The 17,124-nt window shown below is 44.2% G+C and overlaps 2 protein-coding genes across 4 annotated transcripts in view; both read left to right on the top strand.

Moving 5' to 3' along the window:
• SMARCAL1 (SNF2 related chromatin remodeling annealing helicase 1) overlaps positions 1–7,859 on the top strand; it is a 40,626-nt gene extending 32,767 nt beyond the window's left edge. For all 3 annotated transcript variants that reach the window (XM_080398747.1, XM_080398749.1, XM_080398748.1), the window contains exons 11-17: positions 316–534; positions 1,338–1,408; positions 3,627–3,729; positions 4,793–4,975; positions 5,478–5,578; positions 7,114–7,210; positions 7,537–7,859. In XM_080398747.1, the coding sequence (XP_080254873.1) occupies positions 316–534; positions 1,338–1,408; positions 3,627–3,729; positions 4,793–4,975; positions 5,478–5,578; positions 7,114–7,210; positions 7,537–7,743 (981 nt within the window). In that variant the 3' untranslated portion in view covers positions 7,744–7,859. The remainder of the gene's footprint in view (positions 1–315; positions 535–1,337; positions 1,409–3,626; positions 3,730–4,792; positions 4,976–5,477; positions 5,579–7,113; positions 7,211–7,536) is intronic.
• Positions 7,860–11,720: 3,861 nt separating this feature from the next.
• RPL37A (ribosomal protein L37a) lies at positions 11,721–15,248 on the top strand. Its single transcript, XM_080398758.1, has 4 exons — positions 11,721–11,871; positions 12,458–12,586; positions 13,772–13,854; positions 15,091–15,248. Exons 1-4 carry the CDS (start codon positions 11,869–11,871, stop codon positions 15,152–15,154), a joined length of 279 nt encoding a protein of 92 aa, XP_080254884.1. The 5' UTR covers positions 11,721–11,868; the 3' UTR covers positions 15,155–15,248.
• The last annotated feature ends 1,876 nt before the right edge of the window (positions 15,249–17,124 follow it).

Here is a 17,124-nt window from a genome sequence, read left to right as displayed (position 1 = left end):
CACCTTGCTGTGTGAGGATGAATACCAGGTCACAGTACTGTGGTAGGGATCCCTACCTTTCTGTGTAGTCCTCTTCCCTGCATCTCCCTGAGCGCTAGTAAATAGGAAAAAAAGAGGTTTATAAGTAATCTTCTCCTGTTACGTGGGTTACTTTATACACTTCTGTCTCATTGCCATTTTTGTCAAATCTGTCTTCTCACTGACCATTAAGTTCTTCCCTTGCCCTGTTTCCCTGGAAGTTTATTCTACTCTTGGATCACCTGCAGACAAGTCTCTTGTAAGTTTGACACTGATAATTGCTTTGATCTTTCCAAGATGCCGTGGGGTTGGGACTACTCTGGATCATCCAACTTAACTGAACTGAAAATTTTGCTGGAAGAGTCCATCATGATCCGACGTCTGAAATCAGATGTGCTTTCCCAGCTTCCAGCAAAGCAACGCAAAATGGTTGTAGTGGCTCCTGAATCCATTAGTGCAAAGACCAAAGCTGTCTTGGCAGCTGAAGCAAAAAAGATGGACAAAGGATATGGAAATGTAAGTCAGAAGCTATTTTCATGATAAGACTCTAGTATTTCAGGTACCTTTATTTAAAAACATCAATGGAAAAACAGTACTGTGGGTTCCAAAAGGAAGGTGAGAGCCACATCTCATGTGAAGGCGCAGTGGAAGGCTGTTGAAGGCACTGTTTTAAATGAGTATACAACACAATCAAAACAGCTCAGCTGTTTTTTCCTTTTAAGTGGCCTGCTTTGTTCTTTTTTGAAATACCATTTCCTCTGTTTTTTTCCTCTCTCATTAGTCCTTTCTAATTGTCTTTCATATCTCCTGCCTCTGTACTTACTCTTCTGTCTTGCCTTGTAATCCCATACACCCTACAAACACAGCCTTGTTGAAGCTCTGTTGTGAACACAGCAGTGACCAAAAATATGAAGGGTGTATTTTTGGGTTTTTTTGGTTTTTTCTTGTATGGATGGCAAATGCATGTTCTAAGCTCCTAGGTTACTAATACAGTTCTGTAAGAACTTTGGAGTTTTTCCTTGCCGTTTTGGCTGGAAAATGCTTTTTCAACTAAAACGATGTTTGTGATATGCATGTCATCCAACTTGTAGGAGTTGAGTAGGAGGTGGGAAGGGAGGTGTCAGAAATAGGAGTGTGTGAGTATCTGCCATACCCAGTGGCGAGTAGACTTCCCCCAGTCCCCCTTTGTTGTGCATTTATAGGCTGATTTTTTAACTAGCAAAGTGTTTATTTGGCAGCAGCAGACATGCCATATCTGTAAGCAAGAAGGAGAAAAGGCATTTCTGAGACTCACACTTATTTTATCTTTCTCTCTGCAGAAACAACAAGAGAAGGAAGCTCTTCTCCTCTTCTACAACAGAACAGCAGAAGCTAAAATCCACTCAGTCGTGTAAGCTGCGTGTCATTGCTTCATTCCTGCCTGGTAAAATGTGTTTTTTCTGCTCAGAACAGGAAAACAGTGCCTTAGAGATAACAGTGCAGGGACATGAAGCATAGCCTCCAGCCAGCGTAGAAAAAATTGATTTTAATTACAATGCACTAAACTTTTTCTTCTCTTGGAGTTCCTAGGCTGAGTAAGTCTTCTGATTTCATTCCAAATATGGATCTAAACTGTCATTTGAACAATCTAAAATTACTTAGTGTTTGGGACTTGGATCAAGGTCCCTGGTCTAGACCCTATTTCAGTTTAAGGAGGGGGAGAGTACTGAAACTAAAAGTATCGACAGAATTTGAGAAAACTAACGTTGCAGTCCTACTGCATCAGGAACCCTGAGCCAAAAAGCTTATGAGAGGGACGGAGCTTTAGTTGTAGCGTACTGTAAGGGTGTCACAGCCCCTACTGAAGTTCTTGGCTCTTCCACAGAGCTCATATGGGCTGTCATTAGCAAAAGTTTTCCATCAAAGGTGTGCTTTTCACTCTGTCTTCCCTAGAAAAGATTCCCTTCTGTGACTTTCTGTGCCCTTTTATCCTTAGCCTTTCTGCTGGGACTGCAAGGGAGTTGCTTTAGGTCATATAGTGTAACTTGTTAATAAGTAGTATGATAATAACTTCAAAAAAGTTTACTTTTCTGCAGCTCTCTGAATGTAAGGACCAGCTGATGTGCAGTATGTGATTTCACAGTCTCAGACCTTGCTGCAGAATTTGCCTGTTTGGCACAGAACTGCCAGAGTCCCAGCGCTCATTCCTGTAGAAGAATTTCTTCCTTTTATGTTAGCGAACAGTTAGAAGGCTTTCTTCCTTTTATTTCAGTTGCAAGTGTGAACTGAATATAAAACCATGAAGTGCTGTTTACTTGACTTTCTGGTAGGAACTAGTTCATTGTTTTCCTGGGGTTTAGTGGCATTTAAAATACCATTTATTATTAGCTGCTAAGCTGCGGTACCAGCTAGCTAATGGTACTGTCCTATGATCATCAGCACCTCTCACGTCTTACCCTTGATGACAGTGTCTTCCATTGCTTCCATTGAAATGACTAGCCATTTGTTAAATGGAATATGGGAGGACGGGAATGAGCTATAAAATAACTGTAATATCTTGGCATCTGCATGCTACACTGAATGTTCGTGTTAATATTTGTTTTAAAATCCAGCGATCCCACTTTTCTCCCAGATTTCTTTGTTAAATGATACTGTCATGGTAGTTGAGATCTGAACATCACAAACCCTGGGAGCTGTCTGCACCTTAATACAGTACTGGAAATCCTGCTTGGTGTTTTGACAGTTGCTGCTGACCTAAGCTGTGTTGTATTTAGCAAAGAACTTGGTATTTCTGATCTTAGCAACAACTTTGCTATTACAAAGAAAAGATGACATTTGTATCAGCTGTTCTGATGGCTGTTGCTATACTTAGTTACAAGTTTTAGGCTTATAGGTGTTTTTCAGGCTCCAGTTAACCTGATTGTTAATGCAAGAAATGGGTTCTATGGCTCTGCTATTAGTCCATGGCAAAAGACAGAGTTTTTGTTTAATTAACACTGTTTAACTGTGTTTAAAAGGAGTCTTGGTACCTTTCATTGGTTACTAGCCTATATGCATATGGATAATTCCTAGAAATAGCTGATATATTTAGATTGTCAAGTTGTAGTAAATTGTCATTGTGAACCCTTACAGAGAAAGCTACTTTTAGGATACTCTGATCCGTGCACTTAGAGACCTTTTCTTCTAAAATAAAAACAATCCTAATTAAACATAGGAAGAATAATTGTATACAGATTACTTTAGTATACTATGATTGTGCAAAAGTTAGGGATACGGAAGGGTGAATGAGACTGTTAAATAAATACAGATGAATTTTAGTTGATTGGTCTGAGATGCCATGATTCAAGCAGAATCATACAAATTGATTCTCAGTGATACTCAAGTATAAATGTAGGCAGCTGTCCAGCTGCAGTAAAGAAAAATGAGTGGATTTTCCTGCAATGTCTTTTTTTTAAGCTGTAGGAATCTTGAGTTGCTACTTGCATTTTACTGCAGCTTTTGTATGCTAGCTGATTTCTTAGTCTCTGTGTATAGATGAGCAGTATCTTTAAAATGTGTTGTGAGTAAAACCTGTGTTCTCTCAGTGCATAACTTTATGGAGGTTGGGTTTTTTTTCCTCTTTCATGTAGAGAATATGTTCTGGAGTTACTGGAAAGTGGGAATGATAAATTCCTGGTGTTTGCTCATCACAAGATAGTACTGGATGCAATAGTTGCAGAGCTGGAGAAGAAAGTAAGTAATTGACTGAGTCAACTTTATCACCGTTCCTCAGAGTTACAGACAGTCAGATAGTTTATGAAAGTTAGCAGCAGAGTTAATTTCTACTTGCTGTGCCTCTGAATGTGCCCTTCACCGAGGGAGCTGAGGTGCTAGGGTGAATGCCTTACAGGATTCACTTTGTATTAACTGAGTGGCTTTTGTTGTATTTAATGTTCTTTAATCTCCATTGTTTGCCTTGGAGCTTGTGGATACTTGGAGGAGTGTTACCCTGTGTGGCCATCTCTGCTTTGTCCTCCAGGCTTTTCTCAGATGGGGAGAATGTAACAACCCAAGTCCAGCTATGGCTGCCTGCCTTTGTCTCTGTGGTGGTTTTACATTTTTGAGCTGGGATACTGTAGGGAGACGTGATAGTTCTGCCAGTCGCCTTTCTGACTTCAAAAGGGCTTGAGTAATTATTTGTGTGAGACTTCCATGGATGCCTCTAAAGAGTTCTGGGTCATGCGGGGGCAATGTGAAGGATGATTTAAGTTAATATCCCAAACTATAAACGACAGTGGCAGTGGTGGCTTTGCTTCTGGGGCAGCATCCTCCAGTAGAGCAAGGATGTTGGACGCTGAAGAGTTATGGCCCTGCATCACCCAAGTTTGTCATACCTTTCCTGAGCCTACCACAGAGCGTCTGAGGTGTGTAGGATCCCATCTTCTCCCAGACTTGGGGAGGTTGTAGCAGCTGTAACGTCAGTACACAGTGTCCAGCTTTTGTATTAAGCTGGTTGCCTTTCCACTGTACTTGTTGCTTGTTGCTGTCCTTCCTGTTGGTCAGGACTGGTGGGAGAGCAATGGACATAAGAGCAAGTAATGAATTGTGAACAGAGGGAAGGTACATTATGTACTGAGCTACAGCATCTCTGCCTTTAAGATAAGGCAAGGTCTTAAAAATACAACTGTTGCCTTTTTATTTTCCTGGTTCTGTTTCCCTTCCCCACAGAAGGGAAACAGAATCTACTAAAAGATGGAAAGACGATATGGGGAATGGGACACGAGGCCTCTAAAAAGTATCTTCTGCCTCTTCACAGCGTGTTGAATACATTCGCATTGATGGCTCCACACCTTCAGCCGAGCGGCAGTCTCTGTGCCAGAAGTTTCAGTTCTCAGAGAAGCAGGTTGTGGCTGTCCTGTCCCTCACCGCTGCAAACATGGGCCTGACATTGTCTGCTGCGGACCTGGTGGTATTTGCAGAGCTCTTCTGGAACCCAGGGGTATGTGTCCTGGAGGGGACAGGGGTTGGATGCTCCCTGGAGAGCAGAAGCGTTGGTGCTTAGGGGGGATGTAATGGGCATAGGACTTTCTAGGGTTTTTCCTCTTTCTTTCTCTGGTGGCTGCTTGTCTGTGCAGCCTCAGGTGCCTGGGCTTGAACCAGTGGGGCTGGTTACGCAGCTTGCTGGCTGGAGAAAATGGTGTGAAAGGGAAACATGCTCCTGTTTCTTAATTTGACAGAGCTCTCAACTGCTTGCCCAGCCAAGAACTGAAAGGGTCCATCATCAGTGCTGACTAATTTTGAAAAATGCTCAGTGCCTTTTGGGAATGTGGTGCACCAGATTACTTCTTGGCTTAGTCTGTGTTTGAGGATGCAGGCATTAACAAGATCCAGATAAACAGTAATTGATGAGCACAAGAAATGAGATCTCCCTGTTTTCTGGTGCTTACACTATTTCTCAGATGTATGCAGTTTTATTTTCTTTGTCATGTTTTTACATAAAGATTCTGATCCAAGCAGAAGATCGGGCACATCGAATTGGACAGACCAGCTCTGTTAATGTTCACTACCTGGTGGCTAAAGGCACAGCAGACGACTACTTATGGTAGGAAGTGAGAAAAACACTTGTTTTTGCTACCTGTTTTCACTTTTTGTCACATGTGATGTAAGGTGCTTAATGTTAGTGCTGACTTCCACAGCCTATGAGGGGAGGAGCAATAACTGCCAGTCAGGGCTGCTGTGAGCTGGTGACATGGCCTGGCCACAGTGGACATTAAATGGATGACAAGCAGGAGGAATAAAAGTAGTTATCTGACAAAGAAAGGGCTGTTGAGAGAAATTCTGGGAGAGCTGATGCATCTAAAACCTTCACAGTCTCTGTATAAGGAATTGTCTTAGATACAGCCCAGAATATTCATGTGCTGTAAAGTGCTGAGTACTTTCAAGTGAAGTCAGCATACACTGGAGATGGTTCCACGTATTGTAGATCACATCTGAGGAGCAACCTGGCTGCTGAGTGCTTGGACAGGGAGCTGTGGAAGAGGACTGCACTGTTGCTTTCCTCTTGCTCTTCACTGAGCCCTTCAGATGAATTAAAAAAGTGCTACTGACTTTCCTCTGAAGAGTTGTGGTCTAAGCCTTTTTGGCTGCAGTGAGAGCTGTTAGTGGACACTGGTCCTTTTGGCTGGGGAATCTGTCATCCTGGGGGACGGGACGATCTGAGGAATCCTTAGTGCTGCAAGGGAACTGACCTGCAAATGATGAAAAGAAATTATCCACCAGCTGGTTCATTTAAAGTCCAAAATTACATCTTTATTACCTTGTTTAAAGGAACAAATGAACTAAGTGAACTTGTGCAGTTCCCAGAATATCATGATGGCAAATAATTATAACCCTACAATGCAGGGATCTGGAAACTGATGCATCGCCCACATTTCATGGAAAGTTAATGACAGTAATTCTGCCTTTATTTGTGAAATGCTGTCCGTGCAGTCATTAATGCTTAGAGGGAAGGAAATATAGCTGTTCAAGGAAGGGCAGTGGCATCCTTTTTAAAGGCAAGAAAAAGAACAAGACTGCTTGGATACTTGGTAAATGCGTTAATTGTGCTGTGGCCTTTTCTTCTTTCAAAGTGTCCAGTCCACAGGTGTGGTTAGAACCTTTTGGGCCAGTGATGGAGTCTTCCTCCTGCAGTACTTCAGGAGATACCCTAGAAATACTGATGTGTTGTTTGATGGGAATTACCATTGCCTACCCTGGAAACTGAACACACAGGCTGTTGGAACTCCCTTTAGCTGCATCTTCTTGTTCTGACTTCATACCATTGAGGTGTTGCCTCAGCGAACTGTTTTCCCTGTTGGAGGTGTTTGTTCTCCAAATATTTATAGTCTGAAATCCTCCTTTTGTTACTTATTTAAATTGGATTGATACTTATTTAATTTGGATTGATCAGTATCCCAGGACAGCAGTCATCATAAACTAGAGCAGGACAGGTTAAGGAACTAACAGGCTTTTGTAGAAAAGCCATCTTTATACTCCTGTTACCTGTTTTTTGTTTGTTTTCATCTACACATAGTAAATGACACAGTGTCCTTGCATGATATTTTCTTCCTTCCAATAATGCCTGATTATCTCTCCTAGGCCAATGATTCAAGAGAAAATTGAAGTGCTGGGGGAAGCTGGTCTTTCAGAAACCAGTTTCTCCAAAGCAGCTGAATCCACTAACTACTACCCCAAGGTAATTGACCTGAAAGAATATTGATAGTCCCTGGGAGAGGCTGAATGAGCTTTGGCTTGTGTATATCTGGATTGGCAGGTGATTGGCAGGCTGACCTTACACCTGTTCTGCCTTTAATACCACAGACCAGATTCTCCTACTCCTCCCAAGATCCATGCCTTGACTTGAACTCCCCACAGAATTCCCAAACCTACTGCATGTAAGGAGACGTGATCGCCTCCATAGCATATATGTTCACTGTCTTGGGGGTGTGCGCTCTGATTGTTGCTCACTTTTGGTTTTATATGACAATATATATGCAGGTTCTGTCTGTTCTGATTTCTCAGCCAGATCCAAAGCAGAAGACCATCTATGACCTTTTCCAGAGGACCTTCTCTGAGAGCAGAGATGACACTGATGATGTTCTGCTTTTGGAGGCAGCTGATACTTGCTGTGAGTTTGACTCCGACGGTGCCGTGCACAATACAGAAGGAGAGACACATTCAGTGAGTCCCAGAAAAAAGCGGCGTATTGAGGAGTTTTTTAAAGTGTAATGCTAACAGGGAAAGAGACGGTGGCCAAGATATATTTTTTTATAAAAAAGAGAAAACAAAAGCAGTGAAGTGTTATTTTTTTGTGTTTTCAAAAATAAAAACTTTCATTTTCTGTATCTCTAGTGTGTTTCATCTCAAGGGATGAGAAGGCAGTCTGACAGTATGACAGATGAGCAGCACACACCAGGCAGCCTGGGTGTTTTGCAGTCCTGGTTTTGCTGATGACTAAATGGCCATGGGCAAGTACCGTGCTGTTCTGTTTCAGCATGTCAGTTTCCACAGTTGTTTTGTTTAAAAAGCAGATAATGGTTGTCTGTCCACAAGGCAAAACTGTTGTAAAAAGTAACTTCTCAGCAGCTGCAGAGTGCTTTTAACAATGAGTCTTCCATCTCCAAGAATTTTAATCTGTATTTATAGGAGTCAGTTCAATGGCAAAATTTGGCCCTTATTTGGGTCACTTGCAAACAGACTTTCTGGTATTCAGTTTAGCAGTGAGGAGATCCAGACAGATCTTGATGTTTTGTGGAGGTAGGGGAGAGGAGGGAGAGCCCCACAATTTTGTCTGTGCAGAGCAGTTAATACCTTGAAGCCAAGTAGTATAATTGTCTGCCTGGAGGTGTGTATTGCCCGTTAGACATGTCTGTCTGAGCACACTGATCTCTGGCCGCATCTGCTTAATCTTGGGACCTGCTCCATGGCATGTACTTTCTGTCAGTGGAGGGTGAAGCTTGCGATGACTGCCAGTGATTAAGCCTGGCTGCTCAGGAAAGGAGGGTGTGTGTGTTTTCAGATGAGTGAGGAGAGGTGCGACAAGGTGAACTTTTGCTCTTGTTTTGTGAGAAGCTGCTTCTGGACTGAGCTGTTTAAGTCAATTATTTTAAGTCATTGTTCCCAAGCTTTTGGTACTTTTTCTATTTTAGAATTTCATCTCCTATTTGGACCTTAAGTTTGAAAAATATGTGATGCAATGGAAATATTACCATTTTTTTAATATTTACACTGGCTGGAAGATAGGTCTTTTGGGGGACACTTGCTTTTGTGCTTTCTAAAATGCATCAGCTTTCAAAAGGGAAACTCCCATGGTACTTTGCTTCTAGATGAATCAACAGATACTTCCGTAAGACATTTAGGCTGGTACCCTAGGACTTGTTGTTTGCTCCCATTACAGCTCTGTGCAGGTTACACTGCCAGAAGCAGCACTATTGTTTGATGCAGCGATTAAAATGCCTGTTTTTCATTTGTGATAGTCTCTGTCATGCCCTCAGCCCTATGAACTGGGAGACCTGAACTCCAAGCCCCAATGCTGCCTGAACACACCTGCTCTTTGGTTCCTTTCAGGAGCTTGTGATACAGTTGCTGTCCCTCGAGCATGGCCTGATTCCACTTCACGGCAGTGACAGGTTTGCAGAAACTCTAGAGGCCACTTTTGATGTGGGCTTGATGTAAAGGCAAATGGCTCTGTTTATCACAGCTTGTCTTTTCAGGCATCCCTGCATGGTTGTCTTTAATTTTATTTTGTGTTACTGCCAGTGGGGTGTAGCATGATGCCAAGTTTCATGCTTCTGGTCTTAGTACTAGTAGATAGTTGGAAATGAGCTAGTGTTAAGCAAATGTGACCAGGGAATACAGGAGAAGATGTAATTTCACAGAAGTGCCAGTTAGCTATGTTTTACAGAGATAATTTGTAGAGAAGGGTGGGGGGCAAAGCAAACTGAAAGCTTACGTTTAGCTTTCTGAAGGCCAGGAGCTAACATGCTGAGCAGGTGGTGTGCTTGGCTGTGTGCAGTTACCAGGCACTGACAGAAAGACCTGTCTTCCATGGTCAAGGAGGAAAACGCTTTTGCTACAGTATCAACCTGTGACAGTAACTGGGATATTTTTTCCTACATTGAAGAGTTTGATTATCCCATTTTCATTATGTCATCATGGAAATACCCTGCAGGTTCTGTATGCCGTTGTGTTGGGTGGAGACTTGCTTTTCATTCAGGACTGGAGAAGGTGCTTTGCTGTGTGTGCAAGTGAAGAGTAAGACCATGTGACTGGCAAACTGGAGGAAATGCTTTATCTCTGGATTTGAGACCAAGAAGTAAACATCATTTATCTTGCTCCAGCAGCTGGCCAGGAGATAAATACACACTTTTCTACATTTTCAAATGCCTTTGTCTTGAACACTGAATATTTAAGCTTTTTGTAGGACATGTGATCTTTCTACTTGCAGAGAAGGTTGAGTAAAGGGTGAAAAATGTTGTGGTCTGCCTATTGAAAAAAAACATGGGAGACATTATTTGTATACCCGTGTTGTTTCCTATAGGAGTAGTTTTCTTTTTCCCTTGTAAAGCTACAGCTACTTCAAAACAGTATTTTTTCTGAAATCTGCTGAAAGTACCCTTGGAGAATTCTGCTGCTCATAAACTCGATTTATCTTATCCATATATTGATAAATCCCAGCCCTGTTAGAGGAATGCTAGGTGTACTCTTTCTTTGTTAGGACCCATAAAATCTCAGCTGGTTTGCTGCAGAGTTACAGGAGGCTCTTCAAGTACACTTGAGGTTCACTTTATCCGTATTAGATGAAAAAGGGAAGAAGAATCTTGCAGGTAACAGCCAGTAGGTCCTCTGTCCTGGATGTGTTGGCTGACAGTTGTTTTTTTTAACCAAATAGTCACAAAGCAGCCAAAGGAACATTTTATTTTATTATTTTTTTTTAATGTATTAGTATCAAAGATGTATCCTGTGAGTCATCATTATGATGAGGATCTGAAAAGGGCAAATATATTCCTAGGATACATCAAATGAGATTTTGACTCAACAGAGGGAGATACAAGTACTGTTGCCTAAAGCTGAGCTGAGCCCTCATCTGGAACAGGGCTCTAGCCCACCAGTTGCTGGAAGGATCTGCTTGGATGAGAGGAGAGTTTGCAGGGATTATTGGGGGACAGGGGGAACTAAAAATGTGAGTGTTTAAACCCTAAAAGCAAGATCCAAGAGGGCATGCAGCATCTGTCCATGAGCATCTCTGAAAACACGGACCCCCGCCATGGGAAGACTCACATAGTGGCAGGGTATGCTCGAGTCATTAATTCCCTGTTACTTAAATGGACTGAATGTGAAGAGGAGGGCTGGGGGCGGGGGGGCATGGGGCTGCCACAGGAGGAAAAGTACCTGCCAGAAGTCCCTGGGGATGGTTTCTGCAGGTGGGCTGGGCAGCCCCGGCTCCTGGCTCCTGCCTGGCAGGAGGGATGAGCTGCAGCCGGCTCTGCGCATTAAAAAGCTCTCGAGCTAACCGGATTGCAGTTCATAATGGAGATTAATGGGTTGTTAATCCTATTATGAGCATCGCAGCTCAGCGGTGGCGTTACGTATTTCACTGGCCCATGCTGGGTCCGAGCAGTGCAGGAGCCCTCCTGGGTGCCAGCCCTGCGCTTTGGTGGCGGAGATGGAGGTGGCTTGGTGTCTGGGGGCACCGCCTGGGTGCCAGGGGGCCACCTCCGCAGCAGCACATGGAGGCTTCTATGGCTGCTGGTCTCAATACTGGATAATCCCAAGGAAACCAGGCAGATGCTGTGTTTGCAACTGGTTGGGTTATCTTGAAACTTTGGGGTTTAGGGCTGGTATGCTTCAAAATTAGAATTCATAGCCATTGATTTATGTATTTATTTATTTATTTATTACTCCTTCTACAGCTCCAATCTGGCTTCCTGTTCCTTTTTTTAATACTGATATTTCTTTAAAAATCAGGTGAGTGAATGTAACTGCTCCATCTTCTTGCGTGGTGTGACCTCCTTGGGTGGAAATCCTGGAATCTGAGCTCTTGCACCACATCTCCTGTCGGTGCTGCTGGGGGTGATGTACTGCTTGGGTTTCACATTGATACAGGGTGTTTGCTGAGCAATGCGGCCGCAACTGCCTTCCGGTTTGCGTGCTTTAGATAACCCTGATGCCACGCGAGAAATACAGAACGTACACCGCGACCATGGAGCTTCGCACCACCGCGGTGCAGACAAACCCGCTCCCAGTCCCATCCGCTCACGCTCTGTCTCCTCACGCCTCACTTCCGCCGGCGACGGCTCATAGTGCGCCTGCGCAGACGGCGTTTCTCTTTCGGGGCCGGCGCCAGGCAGGAGGATGGTGAGTGGGGCCGGGGCTGCCTCTATCCGTCGCCATCCGCCCCGGCGGGCAGCGCGGAGCCTGCTGCGGGCGGGCCGCTGCCCGGGAGAGCCGCCGGGCCGGGCCGGGGCCCTGTGTGCGCTCTGCCACCGAGCCGGCCCCGGCCCCGCGCTGGGCCGCGAGAGGGGCTCGCCTCAGCCGGGGTGGCCTGTGGGAGGCGGCCCGAGTGAGGGGAACGGCGGTGGGGGGCCGAGCAGGCGGCCCGGGAGGGGGCGGCGGGCAGCGGCGGGGGGCCGAGCAGGCGGCCCGGGAGGGGGCCGGGCCTGCGTTCGCCGGCAGTGCGTGGTGATGGGATGGCGGTGCCGGCTGCGGCCCCGCGGCGGGGAACGGGCTGGGCCTCGCGGGGGGGCGGCTCTGCCCGTGCCGTGGTGCCCCAGCGCCGCCCGGTGCCCGGCCTGCCCCGCAGCCGCGCCCGCCGGCCCCGCCTTGGTAGCTGCGGCGCCGGGGAGAGGCCCCGCCTTTGCGTGCCGAGCCCGCCGCTGCCGTGTCGGGCTGCGGGGTGGCCGTTCGGTGAAGCCGGAGCTCACCCTGGGCTGCCTCCCCACAGGCTAAGCGTACCAAGAAGGTTGGGATCGTGGGGAAGTACGGCACTCGGTATGGTGCATCCCTGAGGAAAATGGTGAAGAAAATCGAAATTAGCCAGCATGCCAAGTATACCTGCTCCTTCTGTGGCAAGGTGAGAGACCTCCTTCCCTAAAAAAGTCTTTAATAGTAACTTTTGTTGTTGCTGCTGGAAATGCAGTTTGGTGCTTCGGTCATTTTTGTACTGAAGCAATAACTCCACTAGTTTTGAGATAGTGATCGGTGTATTTGAGCTTTAGGCTCCTGTCAGAATCTTTTATAAAATAAAAAGAGTAGACATTTCACATGTATGTTTAGTGGTAGTTACGTGAAAACAAATTATATTTCATTACACAAAATAGTAAGATACGTTGCCATACTATATGTTTTAGGTATCATAATAAAAAAAGGCTTAACAGAATTAAAACAACACACTTGTCATCCTGCTAATTAAGGCACGACTTAGGCTTTTTTTTTTTTTCTTTCAGTAACTTTACAGGTTACCTGGAGGGAGAAGAGAGCATGCTTTTCCCACTTACAACTTTTGTTTGCAGCTGCTTGCTTATAATTGTGTGCTGTGTAACTGGATGGGGAAGAATTTCTGATAAGTAATCTTATCTGCTCATGTGCATAATAAAAAAAAAATCACTCTTAAATCTGTTTTTTGGCAGTTTGAGAGGTCCGTCAGCTTGTGGTTTGCCCAGGAAATTTCTATTAATATTTATAAAGTAGGTGTCTTTAAGCAGCTCAAAATTTTAAAAGATTTCTCTCTATTTTTTTAATATATTAGTGTCTTTGTCACGTGAAGTAAAAACATTGATAGCCCCATTGGCAGAGCTGCCTAGATCCTGTATAGGTCTAAGTGAAACCCATTGTCATCATTGCAAGGTGATGGAGACTTGGAGTTCAGCACCCAGCACTCACTCTGGATGCTATCCAAAGGAGCTCTGGTTCAGAGCAATCTGTCCAGGGAACACCAATAACAGCGGTGTTACATTGGCCATCAAATCAGGTGAGAATATCTGTTATTGTGACCAATGTAACGCCTCACTATTTTTCTCTTTGAAAAAGAGCTGAATTGTTGATGATGCACTTAGAAATGACCCACTTTATATCTGAGTAAGAAAGTGTTTCAGAAGGACTTTCCCTGTTTTGAAAAAACTGAATAAAACCATTCCCTGATCGTTGCGTGTCTTAACTAGGCTTATAGGTGATGCCATAGCGTGGTGCTGGAGACCTCGCCTGAAGGTTGGCTTTATCAGCTGATGGAGAGCGCATTTTGTCTTTCCTTTTATTACAGACCAAAATGAAGAGGAAGGCTGTGGGTATTTGGCACTGTGGATCATGCATGAAGACAGTTGCTGGTGGTGCCTGGACTTACAAGTAAGGAAATTAAGAAGCTCCTTCAGCATGTATTCTCATATAGCTGAGGCATAATACAGCTTTTCATTTTATTTTTCAATCTACTAACCGTTAACTGTTTTGAGTTCGTGATATGTGTGTGAGTGGGTTGCCTGCATTGTTAAAACTTGATTGGAGTGGATCAAAGTGGATTTGATGGCTATTCTTTCCTGTGTCTGTTGTGCAACTTCTGAGCAAACTGAATTTTATCTGTCACAGTCCTGATGCTGGTTTTGGTGGGTTACTCCAAAATTTCTGTGTCTCTGGGTTTTATCAGTTCAGAAATACAAACTCTGCATTTTTTCCCAAACTTCAGATAAAGAAATGGAAGCATATTTTACTGAAGTAGTTTGGGGTTGGTGGGGTTTTTTTGTTTGTTTGTGTTTTGGGGGTTTTTTTTGTGCCTTGGCTGTAGTAGCATTTCATACTGGAGATGTGAACTACAGTTGTTTGTACAAGGTATTATCTTTGAGCCATTTTTTTGGTGATGTTGGAAGAAAAGGACCAGAGAGAATGGCTGGTTCATCCAGCCATCTCAGGATGGAATCATCTATATGGATTACTCCTGATAGATGTCCCTCTGACCTATTCTAAAAAGAGCTTCAACAGCTTCTAATAAATTACGCCTCTAACCTGAGAGTTATTTTTCCTTCCTTGATTCCTTTGACTGTATAAAAATCTTGATTTTTGTCAGGGAACTCTTTACTACTTCTTTCAAAGTCTAAGCAGCATTTGTGGTTACTATCCCAGCCTTTTCGGTTCAGAGACAAGAGATGCAGTAGGCAAAACCAGATTTACTCTGAGAAATACTATTTCTGTGTTTTACTTTTGTTTTAAAAGCATTGAAACATAATGCTTATTGTAATGGTGTTCTTGCTTACTCCCTTTCTTTATTCTTCTTCCCCTGCAATTCTGGTAGAACACACTGTTGCCTCACGCGTAACAGTTGCCAGGAACCTGAGCCCACGTGCTTGTGCATATAGTTGATGCATAACTGGAAAATTTTGGGTGAAGACCTGGGTTAGGAAGTTGCATGTGCTTCTGTAAACAAAGGCCTGCACTTTGTTATCATGAAAGTCAGAGTGGAATTAGCCCTCTGTTGACAGTGCAATCAGACGATAACTATTTGAAATGATTAGTGTTTTCTCAAAAAAAAAAACACCAACCACTGGCATGGGTTCTACTGCTGCATGCAAGTGACTCTCCTTCTTCTTCCAGTACCACCTCTGCAGTGACAGTCAAATCTGCCATCAGAAGACTGAAGGAATTGAAAGACCAGTAGAAGCTACTTCCTGTCCTCATTGTGAAGCATCCTTTTTTTCCCCTACTGTCAAGATCTGTCCTTTCATCAATAAAAAGGTGATAACGGAGTGGAATCACGGTGTCTCTGCAAAATGTCCTGCCTTGCTTTATGTGGTGGGTTGACTCTGGCTGGATGCCAGGTGCCCACCAAAGCTGCTCTGTCACTCCCCTTCTCAGGTGGACAGAGGAGAGAAAATATAAAGGCTCATGGGTCAAGATAAGGCCAGGGAGATCACTTTCCAGTTACTGTCACGACCAAAACAGACTCAGCTTGGGGATATTAATTTAATATATTACCAATCAAATCACAATAGGATAATGAGAAATTAAACTAAATCTTAAAAACACTTTCCCCCCTCCCCTCCCTTCTTTCTGGGCACAACTTCCAGTTTCTCTACCTCCTCCCTGCCAGTGGCAATGGGGAATGGGTGCTGTGGTCAGTTCATCACATACTGTCTCCGCTGTTCCTTCCTCCTCAGAGGGAGGACTCCTCACACTCCTCCCTTGCTTTAGCCTGGGTCTCTCATGAGGTGCAGCTCCTCAGAAACCGACTGCTCCAGTGTGGGTCCTCTGTGTGCCCAGTGGCTGGTCTGTCTTGGAGCCGGCTGGCATGGGCTCCATCGCACGTGGGAGCAGCTTCTCACAGAAGCTGCCCCTCTAGCCCCCTGCTACCAAAGCCTTACCATGCAAACCCAATGCACTGTACTGTATTTACAGGTATAGCTATGGAGACAATAGTGCTATCCAGTAGTTGAGTGGCTCTTGTTGCTGGTGAAGCCGTTAAAAAACACTTTTCCAGCTAATTGCATACTTTGTTACTTGAGTGTGCTGAAGTGAATCTGAGGAAAGCTTAAATAGCTTTAAGAAGCCTGGCTTACCTTGATAATGTCCTTCAGGTCTGTGCCTTAAGGAATAATGCAGAGCCCCATGAGTGGAGGAATGCACAAATGTAAGAGGGGAAGAGAAAATATATAAAACATCACTCTCCCCCTTCCCGTGTGACTTTTGAGTAGGGCATGTGCTGCAAGATGGAGAGGAAAAGAGCAGCATGAGTAGCTTTGAGGGACTGGAATGGTAAAAGAGCAAGTACCATAGGTATCCTCTATTGCTGGCTGGTGCCCCTAAATTCCCAGCACCAGCTACAGACAATTGCTTACTACAGTCTGGGGTGTGTTCTGTTTGCAGATCTGGAGCTTAGTCCACCTGAGCGCTCTCTGGCTTGGTCTTCCTAGGTCTGATAGCAGGCTCCCGTGTCTATGTTCAGGTTGTCTAATCCATACAGAGTTGCAGCAACCAATTTTCATGTTGAGCCGATTCATGGGACATTGAGTCTTGGAGGAAAGGCTGCTGTTTGAGTTAATAATTGCCTCCGGATCATCCCTTTAGACTGTCAAGATGCTGGAACAATTCTTATGGTTGGCTTGTCAGGTGAGTTGTGATTTGGTTTGAGTTCTGTTTTTGTCTAGGTTTTTTTGGTGACTGGTCTCCCATCCTTAACAGTACAGGTCAGAAAATGAGTCTTGTTAACTACCTTGACAGTTGCTGGAGGAAAAAATAATAAGCAGGTAGCATAGTGGTTGCTTGCTCTTGCTCCAGCTTAAGCTGTAAATGAATTTGGGTGGTGATGAGCTACAGCAGTAACATCATTAATGAACCTGACATCTTTGAAAGGTAGATTCAGAACTGGACCAAAGTAGGAACCTTTTCCCAAGCTGCAAAAAGGCTGTGGCTCAGAAGTTTGACTGCAGTGTCCATGAACTTATTTCCTAACTATTTTTTTTTTTTAATTCAGTGCTCTAAACTTCCTATACTCAAGTAAATTAATGCATCAGTGTCATTCATGTCAACCTGCCTATCCTCCATGTCGCCTTCCAACAGTGATGAGAACAGTTTCTGGGAGAGAGGTCACTGCGTATTTCTCTGTTGACTCACCTTGTTCTGCCTGTAGTG

Source organism: Falco punctatus, assembly GCF_963210335.1.
Source record: "Falco punctatus genome assembly, chromosome: 8".
Taxonomy (NCBI): Eukaryota; Metazoa; Chordata; class Aves; order Falconiformes; family Falconidae; genus Falco; species Falco punctatus.
This window is presented reverse-complemented; position numbering and strand designations above follow the sequence as displayed.

Coding starts and splice junctions, on each gene's coding strand:
- RPL37A (XM_080398758.1), top strand. Junction 12,587..13,771: donor CCTGCTCCTTCTGTGGCAAG/GTGAGAGACCTC, acceptor CTTTTATTACAG/ACCAAAATGAAGAGGAAGGC. Junction 13,855..15,090: donor GGTGGTGCCTGGACTTACAA/GTAAGGAAATTA, acceptor TTCTTCTTCCAG/TACCACCTCTGCAGTGACAG.